The sequence below is a fragment of the Daphnia pulicaria genome, chromosome 4 (assembly GCF_021234035.1).
Source record: "Daphnia pulicaria isolate SC F1-1A chromosome 4, SC_F0-13Bv2, whole genome shotgun sequence".
NCBI lineage: Eukaryota > Metazoa > Arthropoda > Branchiopoda > Diplostraca > Daphniidae > Daphnia > Daphnia pulicaria.
Window position 1 is genome coordinate 15,801,712 of NC_060916.1, and position 24,577 is coordinate 15,826,288.

The following is a 24,577-nucleotide window of genomic DNA, read 5'->3' on the forward strand; positions in this document are numbered from 1 at the left end:
GATTAGATTTGAAAGTTGTGCCCGGCTGATGTGTTGGAAGGAGGTCGGTTGGAGTAGAGCAGGCTCCGTTGGGACTTTGGTTTTTTATGTTTACGATGCAGATCCTTGAGGAAGATGCAATTAATTGTTTTTCATTTTCGTCGCGGATTAGGGACACTCCCATTTCAGCCCGAGGGGCAGTTGGAGTGTCGGTTCAAGTATAAAGTCCGGCCCCAAGTCGGTTCGGCAAATCAGTTTGGCAGAGACCAGTCACGGCCCTGGTTGATTTTTGAATTTTTGAATTGACTTTGAAATCCTAGAAAATGCCGATCATCGATGGAGAACTAATTGGTGAAGGGGCGGTTGACACATTTGACGTTCCGGATGTTGCGTTGGGCATTTACATCGAGAACTGCATCCGGAAGAACGTGACCCAATACGGCGATTGCAATTGGCTGGTAAGGTTTTAATTTTCTTATTAAATTGAAATTGAATTGAATTTGACTTTGGTTTGGTTAGATGGACGTCTCCACAGGTAAATCGATGAAGTACAGTCAGCTGTTGACGGGCATTAAAGCGGTGGCGTCTGCGTTACGTAAGAGAGGCCTGGCCACGGGCGATAATTTGGTCGCCATCAGCGGCAACCACATCGAATTGCCTTTGCTGTCCATGGCCGTCTGGAGAGCCGGCGGCACCCAGTCATGCCTCAGCGTCAACCTTCCACAAGGTTATCACGAACAGTCCCCAAATGTCTTGTCATAATATTTGTGTACTAATTTCTTAGGAATTTTGTATACGTAATTAACAGATGTGATGGAATTGCGCATTCGTGAGATGGGCAGCAAGTACGTGGTGACCGATTACGCCAGAGCTGGCCGCATAGTTGATGTTGTCCAACGACTGGACTTTGTCCGAGAAATCTTTTTGATTGGAGATCAACCGGTGGCCGGTTGCACTTTGTTGACTGAATTGCTGGACGATCCTGGCGATGGCAAGTTCAAATTTCCCGCCTTTTCATTTTTTAAAATTATCTTTTGATTGGACTAAACCTTTTCACCATCATCAGAATATCCCGAGAACCTGGACAGTGTCGATGTGAACTCGACGGCCTGGTTGGCGTACACGAGCGGGACCACGGGAGCGGCCAAGTGTATCGTCCTGTCCCACCGGTCCATCATCGGATGGTTTATGCGCTACAAGTGAGTCTATTTGAATTTTTTGAAACAATTAGACGTTGATTGAACGAGTTTTTGACAGTCCGTCGGGTAATTTGAGCGGGACGAAATTTCTGTTTGTCAACAACATGAACAACACGGGCGGGTTGTCGACGGCCGTTGGCTCCTCCCTCTGCCATTTCGACCTTTACTGCATGTCGGATTTCAGCGAAGAGAAACTCTTGGCCGCCATCGATCGAGTCAAGGTAAAATGAAAACTTCAAATTCAAAATTTTAATATTTAAGTATTGAATTGAACAGCCCCGTGGCGTCAGTTTGTTCCCGTCTCACATCGCCTGGCTGTGCAAGTACCCGGAACTGGGCCGTTTCGACCTGTCGAGCGTTTTTAGCCTTTCGGTGGTCGGATCGCTGATGAATCCCATCTACGAGCGCCAAATCTTCCAGCGGATGCCTCACCTTTTATTCTTGAACAACGTGAGGGCTAAGATTTATTTAAATTTTAGAACAATTGAATTGAAATTGAAATTGATTTTCCCAACGGTTTGGAGACGCAGGTGTACGGGATGAGCGAGACGGGACTCATTTGCCAGAACCGGCCGCCCAATCCGGCCGATTACGCCGGATTGGATAGGGACCAAGTCATTGCCAAATCCATCGCAGGTAATTCCAACATTTTCTTTTATGAAAGTTTTAAAAATAAGTTAAGAATTCTAACAAATAGAATTTTATAGATCACGTTTTCGGTTCGGTTGGATTTATCAATCCCATGTGCAAACTCAAGGTGATTTAAATCTCAAAGTCAAACGTTATCAAATTTAACATTTTTGTTGGATGGGTCTTAATTATTCAGGTGATTGATAATGACACCGGAGTTAAACTGGGTGCCAATCAAGTGGGCGAGATTTGCGTCAAATCGCCTTTCATGTTGACCGAGTACCTCAACATACCGGAAGTAAGAAGCCGCTTTATACACCAAATGTTTTCCCTAGTTGCGAAATTTTATCTTTTCTTCCTTTTTGGGTAGGAAACTGCCAATTTTCTGAGAAACGGATGGGCCCACACTGGAGATAAAGGCTACTACGACGATAAGGAGCGCGTGTTTGTTATCGGCCGATACAAGGAACTCATCAAATATCGAAACATCAACGTATTCGACTTAATTTTTTAATTGATTCAGCCACAGAATTTGACAATTTTGTCCAACATTCAATTAAGATTTTGCCGACCAACGTCGAGAAGCACATGATGACTCATCCGGACATCGAGGACGTGGCCGTTGTCGGTTCACCTCACGAGGAAGACGGTGAAAGGCCCTTAGCCTTTGTCGTTTTGTCTGAGAACACCAAAGTCACGGCCGAGGAGTTGATTTCTTTTACAAACGGTTCGTTCAGGGCGTTAACTCAACTTCAAAGTAAAACTGAAAATTTTTCTCTTTTTTCTTCCACATTTTTAGGTAAAGTGATGGAAGAGGAAAAATTGCGCGGTGGGATCAGATTCGTCGAAAAAATCCCTCGAAACGATTTGGGTAAAATTGTGCGACCCGAGCTCGTGCAGTTATTGAAGTTTCAATGATTTTAACACGCCAAGAAATAAAACAACGCTGAAAAATACTCCAAAGAAAGTGTTTTTTATGTTAAGCTTATTTTAAAATTCCACTAACTCTTTTCACCTTCATTTCATCTGCAGAAAATGTTCTTAAAAATGGTCCGTTATACCCAACATTTAGGGATGAGTGTCCTACATGACTTGGATCACATCGCGTTGATTAGATTAAGAGTTGCGAAGGAGAAATTTGTTTCGTCCTAGGTCTCTACTTTTGAGTTTCCCACATTGAAATTTCCTCTTCAGTTGGTTTCCTCCCTCCATCGAACCGAAAATGCCAATCGTCGACAGAGAGATCATCAGGGAGAGGATCCCGTACGACGAATTAACCACACCCAAAGTTCCGCTGGGCATTTTCATCGAAATGCGATCCAGAAAAACGTAGACGAGCTAGGCGATGGCAAATGGATAGTAAAGAGTCGACTTTCTAACTTGTGTAGATTGGCTTTTTAATGTTTTAGACGGATGTGTCGTCGGGTAAATCATAATTGGGCAAATCATATTTCATGTCTTAATTACCTGCAACCTAAAAATGTATTTAAAGTGCATTTTACATGCACATTGTGCACAATTTTTCACGCAACACACAGAAGCAACCCCAAAAGCGGAATGTAATTATTTGATGATGTAGAAAATCTTTTTTTTTTTTTTTTTTTTTTTTTAAATCAAATTTGGGATTGAAGGGGGATTCTCAGCCATGGTTTGCGCGATCCAGCCAGCGTAAGCGGAGACTCGGGTGAACACGGCGGGAGCGTTAGGATCATTACATTGACTACTGCTAGAAAAGAAGCTGGCGATGCCTACTTGAGATCCGTTAACAAGAATCGGACCACCTTCGTCATCCTGGTTGAAACGAACAAGAAATCGAACAGTTGATGGTAAGTAATAAGTGACCCAAATTTAGATCGTTTTAAATAGAAATCTAACCGACCACACAGATGGAGCTGGTTGATCCGGCGGCACACATCATCGTATTAGCGTTGAATAAGCTGCCCCATTTTTGGCCACAATCTTGGTTAGTGAGAATTTTGACGTCGGCAGCCTTCAACGTGTCGGAGCTATACCCTCCTATAATTTCCATTACAACACAATCAATGCAAATTAAATTTTAAAAAACAAAACAAAAAAACTGCGATTGAAAATGATTAACCGTCAGATGTTAGTCCCCATCCAGCGATTATGGCGTTCGAGTTCTCGTAACTATTTCTTATTAGGGCCACTTTCTTAGTTGTTAATTTTCTAGTTGTTTTAGTGGTTGGCTTCGTTGTTTTAGTAGTCGGTTTTGTTGTTGTTTTAATGGTTGGCTTCGTAGTTGTTTTAGTGGTTGGCCTTGTAGTTGTTTTAGTGGTTGGCCTTGTAGTTGTTTTAGTGGTTGGCCTTGTAGTTGTTTTAGTTGTTGGCTTAGTGGTTGTTTTAGTGGTTGTTTTAGTTGTTGGCTTAGTGGTTGTTTTAGTTGTTGGCTTAGTGGTTGTTTTAGTGGTTGGTTTTGTAGTTGTTTTAGTTTGCGTCGTTGTTGTTTCTTCTGCAATTTGGACTGGTGTAACTGTTGTTACGGGAAACTCTAAAACTATGATGGCGATGTCATTCACCTAATTAATTGTAGTACATGTTCATGTTTTTTCAGGAAAGCACCAGATATAATTCCTATATAACTCTTTCTAAATATTGAAATTGGAACGTTGAAATACTTACGTAACCGGTACCGTTGACGGAGTAGTTTTCATGAACGATGATTTTCGACACGTAATTAGTGACAGAGTTCGTTTCATCACCAGCTACACCCAACGTATTCAGAAACACGTTTGAATCCCAGATGTCTTTGGTGCTTGTGGAAGGTCTGACGGAGACGAGCGACATATTAATCAAAAGTGATTGAACAAATTGATTGAAAAAGTGAAATTGTCTTCTTACAGAGAAACGCAGTGGGCCGCTGTCAAGACATAGGAAGGGGCAATTAAAGTTCCAGCGCAAGCACTTCTTGGGGACAGTAAGCTTGCCTGCAACCAAATGTTATATTTAATACGAAATAATATAGGTCAGAAATCATACATCGACCAGAAAAGGTCATCTACTGGAGAAAATGAAAGATTATTACCATAAATGGATATTGACCATCTTGAGCGTCGATTCCACCAATGATTCTCAGATTTGAAGCGACATTTTCTAATTCGATCGATTTTTACAAGGTAATTTAATTATTTCGAAACGATTGTTCAATAATTGGAGGTGCAATAATTGAATAGATGTACTATTATACCTCCGGCAGTGTCGACGACGGAATTTGAAAAAGCGGATCCAACCAAAAAAAGGAAGGTAGTAATAGCCTAATATAATTAAAGTAGACTTAAACGTAAGCGCAAGAGTGAGAGAAAAATAATTGCCGAAAATATTACCCAAACATTAAGATGCATTGTTTGAAAAGTGTCGAGCCTTGAGCGGACCTCAAAATGCCAGTGGTCGGGTAAGGCGCTCAACTAATTCCACTTGCTGAGGTAACCCCTTAATATATTTGAAATCCACCCGTATAGTTGACCAGGGTTGACATATAAATCGGCTTATGGTATATACGAGCAGTGTTTTTTCATCACTAATTGTGGCTCCCAATAGTAGAGGGCGTGCAGTTATTGACAACTGGGTCGGTCTGCGCACAGTGAAAAGGCGGCGATATGTTTTGTGGCACTCTGTCATTGGTGGTGGTTTCCCTCACCATATGTCTTAACATGTTGCGTTCGTTATTCTTTTGCATGACGCAGGTTCTCTCCAGTGACATCCGTTTACTGCAGACTGAAACGTTTCGAAATATGGCAGAAAGTCTGGTTCAGGTGGCTCAGGTCTTCGACTGTATGTTGGGTGGATCACAGGTATGTTGCCGATGGAAAAATATTCCGAATAGATTGCTATGATGACTCATGTGAGAATAGGTTTTGAGCTACTGATGATTACCATCAGACGCTCAATGACGTCAATCAGGACAATGACAAACTATATATTTGCAAGTTAGTATAGCGCTTTGCGTGACCGAGGCTACAGCAGCAGGCAAACAGCTGTATGCTTATCTGCCATAATATTTCAAACTTTTCGTAACTAAAGAGGATATAGAAATGGGCACACACGTGTGGCTGCTGGTTGAAATCCAACTTGCGCAGGTAGCTGTCGAGTCGGATTAGGCTGCGGCGGGCTACGGGCTACTGATTACTGCACGCAACCCTTTTTGCCGAGTAGATTTATTTTTGTGACTTTATGCCCGTTATTATTATATTCACTATATTCAGTTACATGAATTCAAGAATATGACAAAATGATATCGCAAAAACCCATAAAATAAAGCTTTAAACTTAATTCTGATTTTTTTTAAACTTTTTAAGTGATAGACTGGTAAATGTAAGTTCTAAAACCTTATTTGACAACGTTCGTGTCGTGCAGACGCTGAAAATTTATTTGAAATTGCTGGTAAAACGCCATTTGTAATTTGTATTCTATCTGCAGGAAAAACAAAATTACTGACCAGACCCTACTAACACGGCCCATCCTCTTTATGTAAGATGTAGATAAATATGGGATGGATAGATCCAGGTCGCAATTGTGGGGCGGTAGTATAGCGTAGGTATAAATTTATTCGGATCTAGGATGGGATCAAATAAAGAATATTCATCGTAGATCCACCAGCGTATATTCATTAACATACTGATTGTACATCAAAGTAATATACTCGGGGGTATGATTTTGTTGTGATACCATTTGGTACATACACAGAATGTGCATCACAGTATAACCATATTAGGTACACAGTGGACGAAAAAGCTAAAAAATATCTCAATTTCCATTACTCCCAAACGTTTGTTCCTAAATTGTACGAACAGTTGGTCAAATGGTTAGAGAGGTGAGCTACGGAATTGAAGGTCAGTAGTTCAAGTCTCGGGGTAGACTTTTATCTTTTAATTTCTGACAGAAATCATATCCAAAGATGGATGTTATTTAAGGATACTGTGTATACACAAACCGGTATATTCAAGGGACATACAAATGGTACATGCGGGGAAGGGGAAATAAGGATAAACATGAAGCATTCCATGGATATGCTGTTTGTATCTCCCTTATCCTTGAGAGTACGCTTCAGTCATATCCATGGTACATCGCTGTGTTAGTAGGGGAGATTCATCAGCAGTTCAAACTCCACCAAATAAAATGATATTATTGTGTTGGAAGAAGAAAGTGTGAAATTGCTATATGTCACTTATGGACTTGGATGGATGGACTTGTAGTTCATAGTCTGTTTTTGATTAGAACTGGCCATATACCAACAAGTTGGAACTTTCCTTTGTCTAGAAGATACAAATTTCATCTGTGAAAATGTTTAGCTTACACAAATGTCTTTTTCTTAAAAGTGCTATCTGCGTGGTGAGAAAAAAGAATCAGACTACATCAATTTGTTTGAAGGCAGATTATGACTGTTTTCAGAATGATATATAAATCGATGACTAATGGAGACCACGACAGCCCAAGCTGGTAAAGTCTTTCTCATGATTACATGTTATTAACTATAGTGATTTTAATTTTCTTTTAAAATTTAGTTCAGGTATCACCGACATGGTTGTGAGATACAAAAAGAAGCCTTTCATATGAAGATGTGTTAACAACGAAGGGGTAGGTGCAACTGAATTTGATCCAATGAGTACCTATAGCTTGCGATGCCGTTCAACTCCTCCCCCCGGCCCCGTAGTGCGTTACATGCAGACCAACATGTGCACCAATAGCCTCTCTCCAAATAGGTAGAACTGGGTTTAAATACCAGTCGTCTAAGGGCTTGATATCAACAGTTGAACTGCAGAACTGTAGTTGAACTTATCTCGATTGATAGCTGCTCGTTTTGTAAGGTAATATTGCCATTGCAATTATTGTTATTTACATATTTATTAGCTTGCATTTCACTTCATATTTTATCATTGATAAGTCTTTCCTTAAAGGTGGAAAATGCAAATGAAAGCGGCGACAATTCTGACTGTCCTTTGGTCCTTCTGCTGGATGATCCAAGGCATCGCAGGCAACCCCGTTCGACCGTCAGAAATGAGACAATCGGCGGGATACGGACCCCCACTGACTGCAGCTGAACTCAATTGCATCCCAACGTTCAGTAAATCGGGTAAGGGACTGACTTTCAAGTTCATCTAATTCATATTCGTTAGTTATTTTTTATCTAAACCTTTAACGTTTATTGCTGTGTTGCCATGCTCAGAAACCCACCACAATTATTCAGAAGGAAATGATATCATACCGTTTCCGTTTGCTGGTAAAAATGCCTTTTTGGGTAACAAATGGCCCAATCCTTCACAAATCCCCTATGAAATCGACTCCACATTTGGTAACTTTTAATTTGATACAACACAGCAATAACAGCCTTGCCAGACTAAGCCTCTTTTCCCTGTTCGAATTAGATGCGAAAGGTCGGTGTGCGATTGGCAATGCCATGAACGCATATCACAAGAACACTTGCATCCGATTTGTACCGCGAACGAATGAAGTCGACTACGTTCAGATCAAAAGATTGGACATTACCGGGTAAGTAAACACAATAAATGGTGGTGCAAATTGTATTTAATTAACGCGACATAGGCTACGCAATTATGCTACTGTTGTTATTACAATTTCTTTTTTTCTATCAACATAGTTTTAGTTGTAATTCTATGGGACTCGGTTACTTGAAAAACCTTGGAGCCCACCAGGTCAACTTGTCTCCGGCCTGTTACGCCTCGCAAACGGGCACCACGATGCACGAGCTTATGCATCGCGTCGGCTTTCACCACGAACACACTCGCCCTGATCGTGACAATTATGTTGACGTTATTTGGGCAAACATTGCTCCGGGTAAGTTTTACACTTTGAAAATGGCTTAGATAGGGGTCAAAGAAAAATGACAACTTTTCTTATTTTACATTTATTTTTTTTTTTTCTTCAGAATGGCAGTCACAGTATTCTATTGCAACTGATTCAGACCTGATTCTGAGTTACGACTACGGTAAGTTTAATCATCATGTACATACCTTTTAATCACTAAATATTCGTGAGCAATTTGCACAATGGACAAAATAATGCCTTTTAATTGGTTGCCTATAAAGATGTGGTCTGACAATTTTTTGAAGTACTCGTATAAGAATTGGCTAGCGTCAACAATACAGTGTTCAATTATGCGTATGCACAGGTTCCGTGATGCACTACCCATTGGGAACTGCAATGACAGCCCAAAAAAATGTTAAACGTGCCAAAATAGGACAGCGATACGGTTTTAGTAAGGTGGGTGTGAACAAATATTAAACATATACGCCTCTGACCTGTATGAATTGAATATTTACTTGGTTAATACGCATTTTGTATCTAAATGTTTGATTCTTGTTTCGTTTCCCATCAGCTGTGTTAGCATATCGTATTCCAGTTAGTCACACAATCTCTCAACTGGATACACATAGTAATAATAGGAATGATAATCGTATTAGTACTTACACTCAAAGTTGAATAAAAGATAAGTCGCACACAATTAGGTTTGTAAGATCTGGACCGATAGATCATGTATTGTTACTCGAAGCAACAACGAACAAGAAGAAGGAACAGATAGACTTTTGTCTTGCTAGGTTAAATACAGACGAACTACTCGCGTTGATGACGTTCTTCATTCGTCTTGCTGCGTCACACAGAGTTGGTTCTGCAACCCCCTTGGTTTCCGCAACCAATCAATTGTGCGTATCTAGTTGGTGTTAATAATGAATCACAACACACCCTCTCATTAAAAACCAACATATGAAATACAACACATGGGGACCAGAAAAACAAACAACAAAATTTTTAGCAAATCTCACATGGTAATTAATAGTGTTTCTGAATGAAGTGATTAGTTAGTACTATCACAAAGAGAGTAAAGAGACAAATGATAGTGTAAAAACACAACAATGATTATCCAAACAAATACTGAGACTACTCAATAATATCTGGAACTTTTCCAAGACCAAAACCGTTCAGACAAGAAGCGAAAGTCTCTCCATCAACAGCTTTAGTCAGGACATCAGCAATTTGTTTGCATGTGTTAACATAGCCAAGTTCAATCGTTTTATTGGTTACCTGTTCACGAATATAATGGTACCTTACATCGATATGTTTCGATCCTTTGTGTGCCAGTGGGTTGTAGGCCAAACCAATGGCACTTTCGTTATCACAGCGTAAAGCGGTGGGATTCATCTGAGTTGATCCAAGATTGTCTAATAGACGCCGTATCCATACAGCTTCACGCGTCGAGTCGCTAGCGGCAATATATTCAGATTGCATGGTTGATAATGCAACAATAGGTTGTCGACGGCTCGACCAAGTGACTGCGCCTCCGTTGAGGATGAAGACGTAGCCGGAAGTGGAACGGCGAGTATCCGGATCACCCGCGTAGTCGGCATCCGAGTATCCGATTAAGATGTTGTCTTTGACATCATTTCCGCCGAAGCACAGACCATGATTGCGCGTTGAGGCTAGGTACTTCAGAACACGCTGGGCGGCTTTCCAATGATCCAAACCAGGGTTCTGGCAATGTTGAGCTAGCTGGCCAGCTATGAAAGCAATGTCAATCCGTACAGTGAGCGCAGCATACATGATACACCCCACTACTTCGCGGAAAGGGATGGTCGACATGGTTGCCACTTCAGTTGGGGTAGAAGGGGCAGAGTAAGAAGATAAACGAGGGGAGCCTTTCAAAACCGGTAGCGACAGCGGGTGCGCATCTGACAGTCGAAATTTCACCAAAGTTTTCTCGATGAACTGCGGAATAGACAGATAGATCCGTTGGTTGGGACGATCTCGAGCGATCACGATACCGACGAAAAGATCGGCAGGTACGGCTGTAATCTCGAATTTCCGGTTGAGATAACGGATGACGTCGTCGATGACATCCATTGAATTGCCGGCGACAAGCCCGTCATCTACCCATACTGCAATAATGAGAAAGCACGTGCGGGTGATACGGTAGTATACACACGGGTCCGCAGTACTTTGTATGAGACCATATTGAATGAGGGCATCGTGTAGAGTCTTGTTCCAAATGCGAGAAGCTTGGCAGAGACCGTAGATCCCTTTGTTAAGGCGGCACACTTCTTGTTCTCGGCCAGGGATGACATATCCTTCCGGTTGTGCAATAAAAACAAGTTCGTCAATGAGTCCGTTGAGAAAAGCGGTAGTGACATCCAGCTGGATGAGTTCAAGATTGCGCGCGGCCGTGATGGCAATGATGATGCGTAGAGAGTCGTAGCGGACTACGGGAGAAAAAGACTCTTGATAGTCAATACCTTGTACTTGACGGTACCCCTTGGCAAAGAAACGTGCCTTTCGGCGACATGGTAGTCCAAGTTTGTCAGTCTTGACCTTGAAATCCCATCCACTGGGTATGCAAATCCGTCCGTTTGGAAGAGTTGTTAGAGTCCAAGTTTGATTCTTCAAATGGGCTGCTATTTCACGATCAGTGGCAAGTTTCCATAGAGCACTTTCAGCCCCACCCATGGCTTCTTTGTAAGTCTGTGGCTCGTAGTATAAAGATGATCCCTTTAGTGCAATGGAGATGCAACAAGACATGGCCAAGGTGGACGTCTCGACAGCAGCGTACGACCCGAACGTTTCCATGGGAAATAATTTCTTAGGTATGAGTCCACGCGTAGACTTACGAAGTGGGATGGTCAACTGACGTTCTTGAAGTGGTTCTTCGATACGTATCGGCACTGTTGTAGGAGCTACTTCATTCTCCAGAGTTTCCAGGTGTAGCAAAGGTTGAATTGTCAATTCAGTCTGCGGCGTAGACGAAGGTAGTTCCGGAATCCCAGGCCAGTAAGGGAGATTTTCATACACTTTGACATGTCTCGTGATGTGGATCCGTCCGGTCGCAACAATAAAGATCCGACTCGCCTTTTGCTCCTCACTCTCTCCGACATAAACGCCTTTTGTGGCTTTGGGGTCGAGTTTTTGACGAAGCGTATCAGGTATGAACATATAGGCTACAGATCCGAATATCCTAAGATTCGAGATGTTCGGGATCACCCCGTGCCAAAGTTCGAAAGGGGTTTTGTTCTGGGACTTGGCAAGAGTTCTATTCAAAACGTATACAGAATGATTCACTGCTTCCGCCCACAAATTCAATGGGACCCCTCTGTCATGAATTTGACTGCGTGCAGATTCCACGGTGGATCGATGATCTCTCTCAGCTATTCCATTCTGCTCCGGAGTGTAGGGAGCACTGGTCTGTAGTTTAATCCCAAGTGATGTTAGAATAGTATTCATTTGACTGTTAATGAATTCAGTTCCACCGTCACAACGCAAGAGTTTAACGTGAAGACCAGTGTCAGTAGTAAGCATCTTGGTATACTCAAGGAAACAGTTAGCAGTTTCGGACTTGTGCTTGAGAAAATAAACCGTTTTGTACTTGCTGTAGACGTCCTTGAAGAGAACGTAGTACCGAGCACCTCCCACTGAGTTGACTTGCATTGGTCCAACGAGGTCTGACACGACACATTCACCAACGGTAGAATATTTGGTAGTGCTGTTTGCGAATGGCAATTTGTGCATCTTACCCACTTCACAGCCATGACAGCATTCTTCCATCGATTTGGATCCCGGAGTAATTTGCATACCGCCAATACCAGTATTATTGGCCATGCGTCGAACAGTTTGATTGTTGACATGTCCTAGGCGCTTGTGCCAAATGTTAAGAGTGACTTGACTGTTCGTGTCTGCATTGAGACCCATGGTGGCATATTGTGATACAATAGCTTTGACTTTGTAGAGACCTTCGCCGGATCTTGAAGCCGTCATGACGATGGTGTTTCCTTTCTGTATACTCGCATTTTCGTTGCAGAACGATACTGAGTATCCATTGATAGACAGACTTGCAATGGAAATGAGAGTCACCCCCAGATCGGGCACGTAAAGAACGTTCTTCAATTCTCCTTCAACGGAGACTCCATTAACAAATGATGTCATCTTGATAGTTCCGACACCGACAGCGTACAATATTTTCCCACCAATTCCATTGATCGGCCAGCTGTTTGGTGGAATATCGCATAGCTCGGTGAAATAGGAAAGTTCTCCACACATGTGGCGGGTCGCTCCAGAATCCAATACAATTCCCTTCAGATCTCCATCAGGAAGACAGCATACAGAAATTAGAGAGAAGTTGACTCTCGAACCACCACTGTCGTCGTTGTTCGGACGTTTGGGTGGTGTCGGTTGTTTCTCCCCTTGTTGTGCAATCCGAAGTCTGCATTCAAATTCATAGTGGCGTGATTTGCCACAGTAGGTACACTGAGCAGTATCTCGATTTACTACATCGCGTGATCCATTTCCACGTCCGCGTCCTCCACGTGCATTACGTATAAAGGGGGTTCTTTGGATACCATTGGCCTGAAGTGCACTATTGTTACGTTCCTGTGGTGGAGGTAGGGACGCTTGCTCTTCAATACGACGTAGTTCAATTCTTCTTTGCTCTGAAACAATTCTGGCTCGAAGGGCATCCATGGATCTCTCATTATCAGGGATGTTATCCCATGTAGATGCAAGAAAACCGAATCTGGCAGGAAGACTACACATGATGGTAGTAATCAAATCGTGCTCTGTGATGTTGACGCCAAGGTCGTTCAGTTCGGTTGCCATTGACTCCAGAGCAGTGATGTGTACCATGATGTCTTCACCAGCAGTGGGTCTCAAGTTGAGGAAATCTCTGTGGAGGAGATGTTTGTTGTCGGCAGCACGCTGAAGATATTGCGTCTCGAGTCTTGTCCACATCTCATGACTGTTTCTGCTGTTGAGGAGAGCCAACTTCCTTGTTTCGTCACAGCTGTTGAAGATAAGGAATCTACCATAGCAGTCTCTCATTCTCCACTCTTCGATCTCAGCAGCATTGATTACTTGCTGGTTCTCTTCTACCTCCTCGAACTGTTGAACCGGTTCAATGAGTAAACCCTGTAAGATTGCAACAGTGAGTAGCAGATTAGAATTTAGCATATTCTCTTCTAATATATTAAATTAGGTTACATACCTCAACGATGGGTCTTAGATTCTTCAATGTGAACATCATTTCCATGTTGTGTCTCCACGTAATGAAATCTTTTCCATCAAATCTTTTTAAGTGTTTGATCACATCAAGAGAATAGTTTTGAGCCATCTTGGAATGTTAAACGTATAGCTTTTAGCGTTTAGCCTGGGCCCATAACCTGTTAGCATATCGTATTCCAGTTAGTCACACAATCTCTCAACTGGATACACATAGTAATAATAGGAATGATAATCGTATTAGTACTTACACTCAAAGTTGAATAAAAGATAAGTCGCACACAATTAGGTTTGTAAGATCTGGACCGATAGATCATGTATTGTTACTCGAAGCAACAACGAACAAGAAGAAGGAACAGATAGACTTTTGTCTTGCTAGGTTAAATACAGACGAACTACTCGCGTTGATGACGTTCTTCATTCGTCTTGCTGCGTCACACAGAGTTGGTTCTGCAACCCCCTTGGTTTCCGCAACCAATCAATTGTGCGTATCTAGTTGGTGTTAATAATGAATCACAACAAGCTGGACATAATGAAACTCAACCGGATGTACTGCAAGCTCTAAACAGCGTCTCGTTTTTCGCTTCTTGCCGGCTGCAACGATACAAGAATCTCGATTAAAGACGTCATCATTCCCTAATTATCTATTTGTTGTGCATGTTATGTTAAACGTCACATACAAATCTTCATGGCATTCCTAATTTTACCATGTTTTTTGGTGCAGGGTTTTTTCGCTTTTTTCTTGAATCTTTCTTTCCTTTTACGCACAAATTCTAAATGTATCTGTAATACATGAACGAAGTGATTGGCTGCACTTGATTGCATTGTAGTCATAGCTGTTAATTTTTGGAAGAAGTGAAACACTAACACAACCCCCCCCCCTTTTTTTAGGTCACAGTTACACTTAAACAAAACACTTAAACAGTTACACGAGGATGGCAACGTCACGGCTGAGGAGTTGATTTCTTTTACAAACGGTTCGTCCAGGGTGTTGACTCAATTTCAAAAACTGGAAATTTGTTTCTTTTTTCTTCCACATTTTTTAGGTAAATTCATGGAAGAGGAAAAATTGCGTAGTGGGATCAGATTCGTCGCCAAAATCCCACGAAACGATTTGGGTAAAATTGTGCGACCGGAGCTCGTGCAGTTATTGAAGTTTAAACGTTTTTAACAAGCCAAGAAATAAAACAACGCTGAAAAATACTCCAAAGAAAGTGTTCTTTATGTTAAGCTTATTTTAAAATTCCACTAACTCTTTTCACCTTCATTTCATCTGCAGAAAATGTTCTTAAAAATGGTCCGTTGTACCCAAAATTTAGGGATGAGTGTCCTACATGACTTGGATCACATCGCGTTGATTAGATTAAGAGTTGCGAAGGAGAAATTTGTTTCGTCCTAGATCTTTACTTTTGAGGTTCCCACATTGGAATTTCCTCTTCAGTTGGTTTCCTCCCTCCATCGAACCGAAAATGCCAATCGTCGACAGAGAGATCATCAGGGAGAAGATCCCATACGACGAATTAACCACACCCAAAGTTCCGCTGGGCATTTTCATCGAAATGCGATCCAGAAAAATGTAGACGAGCTAGGCGATGGCAAATGGCAAGTAAAGGATCGACTTTCTAACTTGTTAGACTCGAATAGAACTTGTGTAAATTGTCTTTTTAATGTTTTAGACGGATGTGTCGACAGGCAAATCGATAACATACAGTCAGTTGCTCAACAACATGAAGTCGGTGGCTTCTGGGATACGCAGAAGACGGGTGATAATTTGGTCGTCATTAGTTGCAATCACATCGAATTGCCTCTGATGTCGATGGCCGTTTGGAGAGCTGGGGGCTCGCAAGCTTGTCTCGGTGTTAATTTACCCCACGGTGATTAAATTAATTTTACAATATTTTGACCGTTTTATTTTTAAATTATTATTATCACTGGGGGTTCTATAAAAAGATGTGATTGAAATGCGCATTTGGGAAGTCGGTAGTAAATTTGTGCTGATCTATAAGTGATAACGCACGTGCCGGTCGCATCGTGGACGTTGTTAAGCGATTGGACTTTGCACGACAAGTTTTCGTGATTGGAGATACACACGTGGAAGGCTGCACTTTGTTCGATGAATTACTACAGGACTCGGGGGACGGTAATTAAAAAAAATACCATTTGGGGTTTTATAAAAAAAGTGATTAAAGTCGATAGAGGCGCTGCAATCGAATTCGTCTGCTGACTTCCGTCTTATTTTATTCGTAATCGTTACTTGTTGCACGTTGTTTGTCCTTGCATCTCTAATCTCTTTTTATTTCCCATGTATTCCTTTCTAAAAATGTCATAAGACTTAAGAGTGCCCTGAAATCCTGTGTGATGTTGATGACAATTCAATCGCCTTGTTGGCTTACACCAGTGGTACAACTGGACTTTCTAAATGCATCGTTTTGTCAAATCAAATGGTTGTTGGAAGTTTTGCCAGGTCCCAGTAAGTTTTTTCCCTACACTTTTTCTTCTAATGGTTGAAAAGTAGATGCAAACTGATATTTTTTTTGTTTGTTTTTTTGGCAGGGGATCTGCCATGAAAAGGTCCATCAAGTTCCTTTTCGTCAATCCAATGAACAACACTGTTGGATTTTCAATGGCTCTAGGTACCTCCCTCGGAAACTTGACAACTACTGCCTCTCAGACTTCAGCGAAGAGAACTTGTTGCTGGTTGCAATCGCTCCAGTCAAGGTGTGGCAAAGCTCAGACCCCTTTTTATTTTACTGTGATTATGAAGCTTCTAAATCGTGTTCTTATCATTGTACAGCCTCTGGCAGTCAGCCTGTTTCCCGCCCATGTTGCGTTGATTTGCAAACATCCAGATTTAGATCGGCACAACTTGTCGAGTGTCATGAGCATTTCTGTGATTGATCAGTCAACCCAATCTACGAGCTCCAGATTTTTGACAAGCTGCAGAATTTGTTTTCCTTTCACAACGTAACCACAAATCAATTGGGGCTGTATTAATCCATTTTCATTAATTTGTTTTGGTTTGTCTTTTGGTTGCAGATTTATGGAATTAGTGAAATTGGATTGATTTGTCGAGGTCACACAACTGCTTCATCATCCGATAATTTTACATTGGGTAAAACTAAAGCCATTGCAGGTAGGCTACTTTTCAATTGCCCTAGCTTTATTTTGTAGTTTACCAAGTTCAAATGTTTTATTTTTTTTTTTTACAATAAACCTAAGGTCATGTTTTTGGATCGGTTGTAATGGTAGCATCCTTCTACAAAATCAAGGTATGTTTAATAACGAATAATTCAAATGACCGAATTAACTTTAATTCAAATCTAGGTCATTGACAGGGACACTGGCAAAAAACTTGGCCCTAATGAAGTTGGTGAAATCTGCGTCAAGTCGCCATTCATGCTGAAGGAATACCTCAACAGGCCAGAGGTATTTGTAAAAGAAACATTAAATTTTCTCAAAACATGTATTGCTGTATATAATGCTATTGTTTACAGGAGACGGCCGAGTTCCTATAAGATGGATGGGCCCATACGGGAGATAAAGGCTACTACGATGAATTAGAATACGTTTTCATTATCGGACGATACAAGGAGCTCATCAAATATCGCAACGTTCACGTAAAATGAAACTCATTTCATTGTTGGAAGACTACATTTTCAACTATGGAAATGATAGGTCGTGCCGACTAGCGTTGAAAAGCACATGATGACCCATCCGGCCTTCGAGGACGTGGCCGTTGTCGGTTTACTTCACGAGGAAGACGGTGAAAGGCCCTTGGCGTTCGTCGTTTTGTCTGAGAACACCAAAGTCACGGCCGAGGAGTTGATTTCTTATACCAACGGTAAATTCAAGGCGATTAGTTAAAGGAGGAATTATTGATTTGATCCTTTTGTTGATTATTTATAGGCAAAGTGATGGAAGAAGAGAAATTGCGTGGCGGGATCCGATTCATCGAGAAAATCCCACGAAACGATTCAGGCAAAATAATCCGTCCAGCACTCATGAAAATCAGTTGTTAATTTAAATGCCCTCACCAATTTTCTTTCCACTTTTATCTTGTATTTCCCTTTCCAACACTCGTTCAAAATTTTTGATTTCCTAGTTTAGTAGCTCAGATACCCAGTCATGGTGTTAATCCTAGGATTAAGAAATTTAATAAAAATGGAAACACCGATTTGATGCACTAGCGTTTCAGGCACAAAATGCTCGTCATGTCGACGGTTTAACTTTACACTTAATTTCTAGATCAGATTTTTCGGTTGAAGCACTTAATTTAATTACCGACATCACAATTTCTGTAATTTCTGATTTTTGTTTCCAGGTTTTGCATTCTATGAGTTTACGAATGCCATCAAGAAGCAGTCGGATTCATTAATGTACTGTGTTGTGTGTTCATCCAATCTTAAAATTTTGTGCAATTGTCGCTCTTTTCTATAGGTTTTTTTTTCTTGATTGACGAAGTTCTAATCTGACTTCTGATCAAAGACTTTTGGGGAAATCAGGATATTTCGGTAAGATTCAAAATGTCCATCGTGTTACAGAAGTAAAAATCGATTACTTGTTTTTTCTTTTTCTTGCAGAAAACGAGAGCCACTTGAAATTAAAATCCTAACTACCAACTATGTCGATCAGATTTCATGTCTTTATTACCTGCCCCAAAAAATGTATTTGTGCACCAGACATGACCTTTAAGCATAATTTTTCACGCGACACTCAGAAGCAATCCTAAAAGTTTAATGTAAATATTTCTATATTGTATATTTTAGAAAATCTTATCTGGATAAAGATGTCTAAAAGACTGAGAGACTGCTTTTTCGCAGATGTTTTCATCCGGATGATGGAGGGGGATTCTCAGCCATGGTTTGCGCGATCCAGCCAGCGTAAGCGGAGACTCGGGTAAACACGGCGGGAGCGTTAGGATCACTACATTGACTACTGCTGGAAAAGAAGCTGGCGATACCTACTTGAGATCCGTTAACAAGAATCGGACCACCTTCGTCATCCTGGTTGAAACGAACAAGAAATCGAACAATTAATGGTAAGTAATAAGTGACCCAAATTTAAATCGTTTAAAATAGAAATCAAACCGACCACACAGATGGAGCTGGTTGATCCGGCGGCACACATCATCGTATTCACGTTGAATAAGCTGCCCCATTTTTGGCCACAGTCTTGGTTAGTGAGAATTTGGACGTCGGCAGCCTTCAACGTGTCGGAACTATACCCTCCTATTTTCATTACAACAATCAATCCAAATTTAAGTTAAAAAAAACTGAATGAAAACAACAACTGAATATTTTCACCATCAGATGTTAGTCCCCATCCAGCGATTATGGCGTTCGAACTCTCGTAACTATCGAAATTTCTTAGGGCCAGTCTCTTAGTTGTTAATTTTCTAGTTGTTTTAGTGGTTGGCTTCGTTGTTTTAGTAGTCGGTTTTGTTGTTGTTTTTGTCGTTGGTTTCGTAGTGGTTTTCGTTGTTGTTTTGGTGGTTGGCTTAGTGGTTGTTTTAGTGGTTGGCTTTGTAGTTGTTTTAGTGGTTGGCCTTGTAGTTGTTTTAGTGGTTGGCCTTGTAGTTGTTTTGGTGGTTGGCTTCGTAGTTGTTTTAGTGTTTGGCCTTGTAGTTGTTTTAGTGGTTGGCCTTGTAGTTGTTTTAGTGGTTGGCCTTGTAGTTGTTTTAGTGGTTGGCCTTGTAGTTGTTTTAGTGGTTGGCTTTGTAGTTGTTTTAGTTGTTGGCTTCGTAGTTGTTTTAGTGGTTGGCTTCGTAGTTGTTTTAGTGGTTGGCCTTGTAGTTGTCTTAGTGGTTGGCTTTGTAGTTGTTTTAGTGGTTGGCTTTGTAGTTGTTTTAGTGGTTGGCTTTGTAGTTGTTTTAGTGGTTGGTTTTGTAGTTGTTTTAGTGGTTGGCCTTGTAGTTGTTCTAGTGGTTGGCCTTGTAGTTGTTTTAGTGGTTGGCCTTGTAGTTGTTTTCGTGGTTGGCTTCGTTGTAGTTTTAGTTGTCGTCGTTGGTTTCGTTGTGGGCTCTAAAGTAGTAGATTCGGTGGTTTTGACTTCTTTGGTTGTTGTGAGTTCCTCTGTTGTTGTTGGTTCTTTGGTTGTTGTGGGTTCCTTGGTTGTTGTGGGTTCCTCAGTTGTTGGTTCCTCGGTTGTTCTGGGTTCCTCGGTTGTTGTTGGTTCCTCGGTTGTTGTTGGTTCTTCGGTTGTTGTTGGTTCTTCAGTAGTTGTTGGTTCTTCGGTTGTTATTGGTTCTTCAGTAGTTGTTGGTTCTTCGGTTGTTGGTTCTTCGGTCGTTGTGGGTTCTTCGGTCGTAGTGGGTTCCTCGGTTGTTGTTGGTTCTTCGGTTGTTGTTGGTTCTGCGGTTGTTGTTGGTTCTTCAGTAGTTGTTGGTTCTTCGGTTGTTGTTGGTTCTTCGGTTGTTGTTGGTTCTTCAGTAGATGTTGGTTCTGCGGTTGTTGTTGGTTCTTCAGTAGTTGTTGGTTCTTCGGTTGTTGTTGGTTCTTCAGTAGTTGTAGGTTCTTCGGTTGTTGTTGGTTCTTCAGTAGTTGTAGGTTCTTCGGTAGTTGTGGGTTCCTCTGCTGTTGTCGGTTCCTCAGTTGTTGGTTCCTCGGTTGTTGTGGGTTCTTCGGTTGTTGTTGGTTCCTCAGTTGTTGTTGGTTCTTCAGTAGTTGTTGGTTCTTTGGTTGTTGTGGGTTCTTCAGTAGTTGTTGGTTCTTCAGTAGTTGTTGGTTCTTCGGTTGTTGTGGTTTCTTCGGTCGTTGTGGGTTCCTCGGTTGTTATTGGTTCTTCGGTTGTTGGTTCTTCGGTCGTTGTGGGTTCTTCGGTCGTTGTGGGTTCCTCGGTTGTTGTTGGTTCTTCAGTAGTTGTTGGTTCTTTGGTTGTTGGTTCTTCGGTCGTTGTGGGTTCCTCGGTTGTTTTTGGTTCTTCGGTTGTTGTTGGTTCTTCTGTAGTTGTTGGTTCTTCGGTTGTTGTTGGTTCTTCGGTTGTTGTTGGTTCTTCAGTAGTTGTTGGTTCTTCGGTTGTTGTTGGTTCTGCGGTTGTTGTAGGTTCTTCAGTAGTTGTTGGTTCTCCGGTTGTTGTTGGTTCTTCAGTAGTTGTTGGTTCTTCGGTTGTTGTTGGTTCTTCGGTCGTTGTGGGTTCTTCGGTTGTTGTTGGTTCTTCAGTAGTTGTTGGTTCTTCGGTTGTTGTTGGTTCTTCGGTCGTTGTGGGTTCTTCGGTTGTTGTTGGTTCTTCAGTAGTTGTTGGTTCTTCGGTTGTTGTTGGTTCTTCGGTCGTTGTGGGTTCTTCGGTCGTTGTGGGTTCCTCGGTTGTTTTTGGTTCTTCGGTTGTTGTTGGTTCTTCTGTAGTTGTTGGTTCTTCGGTTGTTGTTGGTTCTTCGGTCGTTGTGGGTTCTTCGGTCGTAGTGGGTTCCTCGGTTGTTGTTGGTTCTTCGGTTGTTGTTGGTTCTGCGGTTGTTGTTGGTTCTTCAGTAGTTGTTGGTTCTTCGGTTGTTGTTGGTTCTTCAGTAGTTGTTGGTTCTTCGGTTGTTGTTGGTTCTTCGGTGGTTGTGGGTTCTTTGGTGGTTGTGATTTCTTCAGTCGTTGTGGGTTCCTCTGTTGTTGTTGGTTCTTCGGTTGTAGAAGTTTCAGTTGTTGTTTCTTGTGTTACTGATTGCGCTGTTGTTGTTGTTTCCTCTGCAGTTGGGACTGGAGTAATCGTTGTTACGGGTGAGTCTAAAACTATGATGGCGATGTCATTAACCTAAAATTTTACGTGTTCGTCATGTTTAGGAGCTTCCGTTATATTAATAAGATAGAAAAGCAAGCTTATCAGCTCGCCGCGAAGGGATAGTCGTAAGCCAGTTGAAAACTGTCTTAAATGACAAATTTAAGGCCTATGATTAAGTCGGACTTATTCACAATTCACGCTTTTTTTCAGACTTTTTGGTCTTAAAACGGGATTTTTCTGACACAGTTCAATATCCTTGCAAGTTATTTACGTTTGGTTTGATCAACTCATATTTTCCAATTTTTACACGTAAAGTTCAATAATTGAATTTAAAAATAACCATCATTTAGTCAAATAACTACAAAACATAAATAACATCTGGTGGTGATTTTATAGGAAAGTGAAAAAGTTGTAGTCGCAACCGCCAGATGTCACTAGTCGTTAAGTAATTATTTTAGCAGTTTTTCATTAATTACAGGAGAACTAATTAAGTAAATAAAATTATTTTTGTTTTGGTCGCACCGCACATTATTTGTCTAGTTTTTAAGACCAAAAAGTCTGAAATGTGTCGTAAAACGCCCGACCTATGGAGCGTTACATACATACATACATACAGTCCCCTCCATAAGTATGGGATCACCCCGCGCCGTTCCATAAGGCGGCGTGTATTTTTCATATGGGTTTTCGGGTGGCAAAAATCGAAAAAATGTCATAAATTCACCAAACTTGGGATTTATGTCATTTTACGTCTTTTCTATTGTCTGAATTTTTTTCAGATTTTTTCCCCTATTTTTTATGCCTAGAAAAGTGGCGCACAAAGTATCGGATCACTCCGACGCCGGCCGTGTTGTCTTATGGCGCAAATGGGCTTTTCATATTGCTTTTTATATAATTAATTTTCTAGAAGGAATTTTTATTTTCAAACTCTTTTTACATTTCCCTTTTATAAATTAACTGTAAGATTTCCATTATGATCGGAACCATTTCCGAATTTTCCCAGATTTATTAATTTCCCCAGTTGCTAAAATAAGAGACTGCAGAAGACTTCATTTACGGTTTACAACCTCTATCAGCTGACGTAGGCCAGAAAATTAGTGTCGTTTCTATACACCACTGGCGCTCTGCTTCCTTTTTTACTTAAGGGGCGTATAGAAACGACACTAATTTTCCGGCCTACGGCCTACGGCTGGCTGGCGTGATCCCATACTTATGGAGGGGACTGTACATACAGACAAAGTGACATGGCTTTTTTTTTCTGCGTATGCGATTATTAGCTTCGCCCTTCGGGCTCGCAATTAAGAAAGGAACACTAATAGAAAGACTTACGTAACCGGTGCCAATACTGGAGTAGTTTTTATGGACGATAATTTTGGACACGGATCTCGTAATGGAGCCCGTTCCTTCACCAGTTACACTTAACGTATTCAGGTACACCTTGGAATCCCAGATCTCATAGGCGCTGGTGGAATGTCTGGCAAAGAAATCATCAGAGGTGATAAGAACTCAGCCAAACACTTTGACTCGTATTAAAATAACGCATAATAAACTTGTCTTATTATTACAGAGTAACGCAGTGGGCCGCTGTCAAGACATAGGAAGGAGCAATTAAAGTTCCAGCACAAGCACTCCGTAAGGAAAGAATACTTGCCTGCAATGAAATGTTATATTCAATACGAATATTGACATGAATAAGAAAATAGGGCATCAAGAGAAATGAGAGAGCAATTACCGTAAATGGATATTGGCCAGCTGGAGCGTCGATTCCACCAATGATCCTCAGGTTTGTAGCGTCATTTTCTAATTAAATTACATTAAATTACTTTTTTTGGTGAAATAATTCTACTTGTGTATCATAAGTTTATACAGATCATTACCTCCAGCAATTTTGAGGAAAGATTTTGAAAAAGTGGATCCAACCAAAAAAAGGAAGGTAGTAATAGCCTAATATCATTAAAGTAGACTTAAACGTAAGCGCAAGAGTGAGAGAAAAATAATTGCCGAAAATATTACCCAAACATTAAGATGCATTGTTTGAAAATTGTCGAGCCTCGAGCGGACCTCAAAATGCCAGTGGTCGGGTAAGGCGCTCAACTAATTCCATTTGCTGAGGTAACCCCTTAATATATTTGAAATTCACCCGTATAGTTGAGCCGGGTTTACTTATAAATCGGCTTATGGTATACGAGCAGTGTCTTTTCGCCACCTCCCAATAGTAGAGGGCGTGCAGTTGACAACTGGCTCGGTCTGCGCGCAGAGAAAATAAGGCGGCGATATGTTTTGTGGCGCTCTGTCATTGGTGGGCCATATGTATTCCTATTGCGTTCGTTATTCTTTGCATGACGCAGGTTCACTCGAGTGCTATCCGTAGCTTACTGTCCTACACTGAAACGTTTCGAAATGACAGAACGTCTGTTTCAGATCGTCAACTTGATAACTTGATGGACAGGTGCTCACATAGATATGTTGCTAGTTGAAAAAAATAACGAAAATATAGTCACGTCAGGTTAGGTATGGGCTACTGATTACTAGACAGTGACAAACGGTGTGCATTAGCCGTGCTTTGCGTGACGAAGGCTATGCAGCGGCAGGACTACAGCTATATGCTATATGTTTGCATTTCACATGAACGTTTGGGAATGAAAAAAAGCTCCGGTTCAGTATAATTCAGTTTATCACACTTTTCGAAATGGGCACACGCATGTGTTGGCCAGTTGCAAACCAACTTGCTCAGATATCTGATTAGGCTCTGTAGTGTGCGCACCATGTTGTGTCACTTGTGTGACCATATTTTTTTCGAAACTGGCAAATGCCGAGTGGACTTCAACATAAACAACAGCCCTCTAGCACGATATACTGTACACATATGATATCCAACAGTTTTTTTTTCTACAAATCGTTATGCACTGGATATAGTTATGAATTATGAGAATCGCAGAATTTTTTTGGTGCCAATTTCTCTTGTGACTTTATGCCCGGAAAAATATAATCGATTAAATTACTTCAAAATGCCTAGAAGTAAATGACACAATTATTATTTAGCAAATAACCCATAAAATAAA

General features: G+C 41.2%; 4 protein-coding genes and 1 long non-coding RNA gene across 8 annotated transcripts; 3 read left to right on the forward strand and 2 right to left on the reverse strand.

The window, feature by feature from the left end:
• The first annotated feature begins 211 nt into the window (after positions 1 to 211).
• Positions 212 to 18,692, forward strand: LOC124336646 (4-coumarate--CoA ligase 1-like). Of its 4 annotated transcripts, XR_006917146.1 has the most exons (14): positions 212 to 437; positions 499 to 706; positions 788 to 970; positions 1,046 to 1,178; positions 1,237 to 1,399; positions 1,455 to 1,628; positions 1,709 to 1,814; positions 1,886 to 1,935; positions 2,005 to 2,106; positions 2,179 to 2,301; positions 2,370 to 2,396; positions 17,520 to 17,658; positions 17,724 to 18,328; positions 18,398 to 18,692. XR_006917146.1 is itself a non-coding variant. In XM_046790435.1 (12 exons), the coding sequence occupies exons 1-12, from the start codon at positions 303 to 305 to the stop codon at positions 2,724 to 2,726; spliced, it is 1,662 nt and encodes a 553-aa protein (XP_046646391.1). In that variant the 5' UTR covers positions 212 to 302; the 3' UTR covers positions 2,727 to 2,764. The 4 variants fall into 4 exon arrangements, 2 of the variants coding, with proteins under 2 accessions (XP_046646391.1, XP_046646392.1); XR_006917147.1 differs by lacking the exon at positions 17,520 to 17,658 and having other exon boundaries at positions 2,370 to 2,535; XM_046790435.1 differs by lacking the exons at positions 17,520 to 17,658; positions 17,724 to 18,328; positions 18,398 to 18,692 and adding an exon at positions 2,608 to 2,764 and having other exon boundaries at positions 2,370 to 2,535.
• LOC124336648 (cell wall protein DAN4-like) lies at positions 3,272 to 5,282 on the reverse strand. Its single transcript, XM_046790437.1, has 8 exons — positions 5,150 to 5,282; positions 5,014 to 5,080; positions 4,852 to 4,919; positions 4,668 to 4,753; positions 4,449 to 4,593; positions 3,907 to 4,345; positions 3,688 to 3,824; positions 3,272 to 3,599 (listed from the first exon to the last, which is right to left on the reverse strand). The coding sequence occupies exons 1-8, from the start codon at positions 5,165 to 5,167 to the stop codon at positions 3,417 to 3,419; spliced, it is 1,143 nt and encodes a 380-aa protein (XP_046646393.1). The 5' UTR covers positions 5,168 to 5,282; the 3' UTR covers positions 3,272 to 3,416.
• LOC124336651 lies at positions 4,801 to 5,070 on the forward strand. The gene is made up of 2 exons (XR_006917148.1): positions 4,801 to 4,942; positions 5,000 to 5,070. It is a non-coding gene; the product is annotated as an uncharacterized LOC124336651 (long non-coding RNA).
• On the forward strand, positions 7,352 to 14,636 carry LOC124336650 (zinc metalloproteinase nas-4-like). The gene is made up of 8 exons (XM_046790440.1): positions 7,352 to 7,630; positions 7,708 to 7,896; positions 7,990 to 8,115; positions 8,189 to 8,312; positions 8,422 to 8,618; positions 8,710 to 8,769; positions 8,953 to 9,044; positions 14,341 to 14,636. Exons 2-8 carry the CDS (start codon positions 7,728 to 7,730, stop codon positions 14,380 to 14,382), a joined length of 810 nt encoding a protein of 269 aa, XP_046646396.1. The 5' UTR covers positions 7,352 to 7,630; positions 7,708 to 7,727; the 3' UTR covers positions 14,383 to 14,636.
• On the reverse strand, positions 18,446 to 24,568 carry LOC124337792 (mucin-2-like). Its single transcript, XM_046791813.1, has 9 exons — positions 23,529 to 24,568; positions 23,393 to 23,459; positions 23,248 to 23,315; positions 23,081 to 23,166; positions 22,845 to 22,989; positions 20,269 to 21,551; positions 19,121 to 20,217; positions 18,909 to 19,045; positions 18,446 to 18,820 (listed from the first exon to the last, which is right to left on the reverse strand). The coding sequence occupies exons 1-9, from the start codon at positions 23,544 to 23,546 to the stop codon at positions 18,644 to 18,646; spliced, it is 3,078 nt and encodes a 1,025-aa protein (XP_046647769.1). The 5' UTR covers positions 23,547 to 24,568; the 3' UTR covers positions 18,446 to 18,643.
• Positions 24,569 to 24,577: the final 9 nt, after the last annotated feature.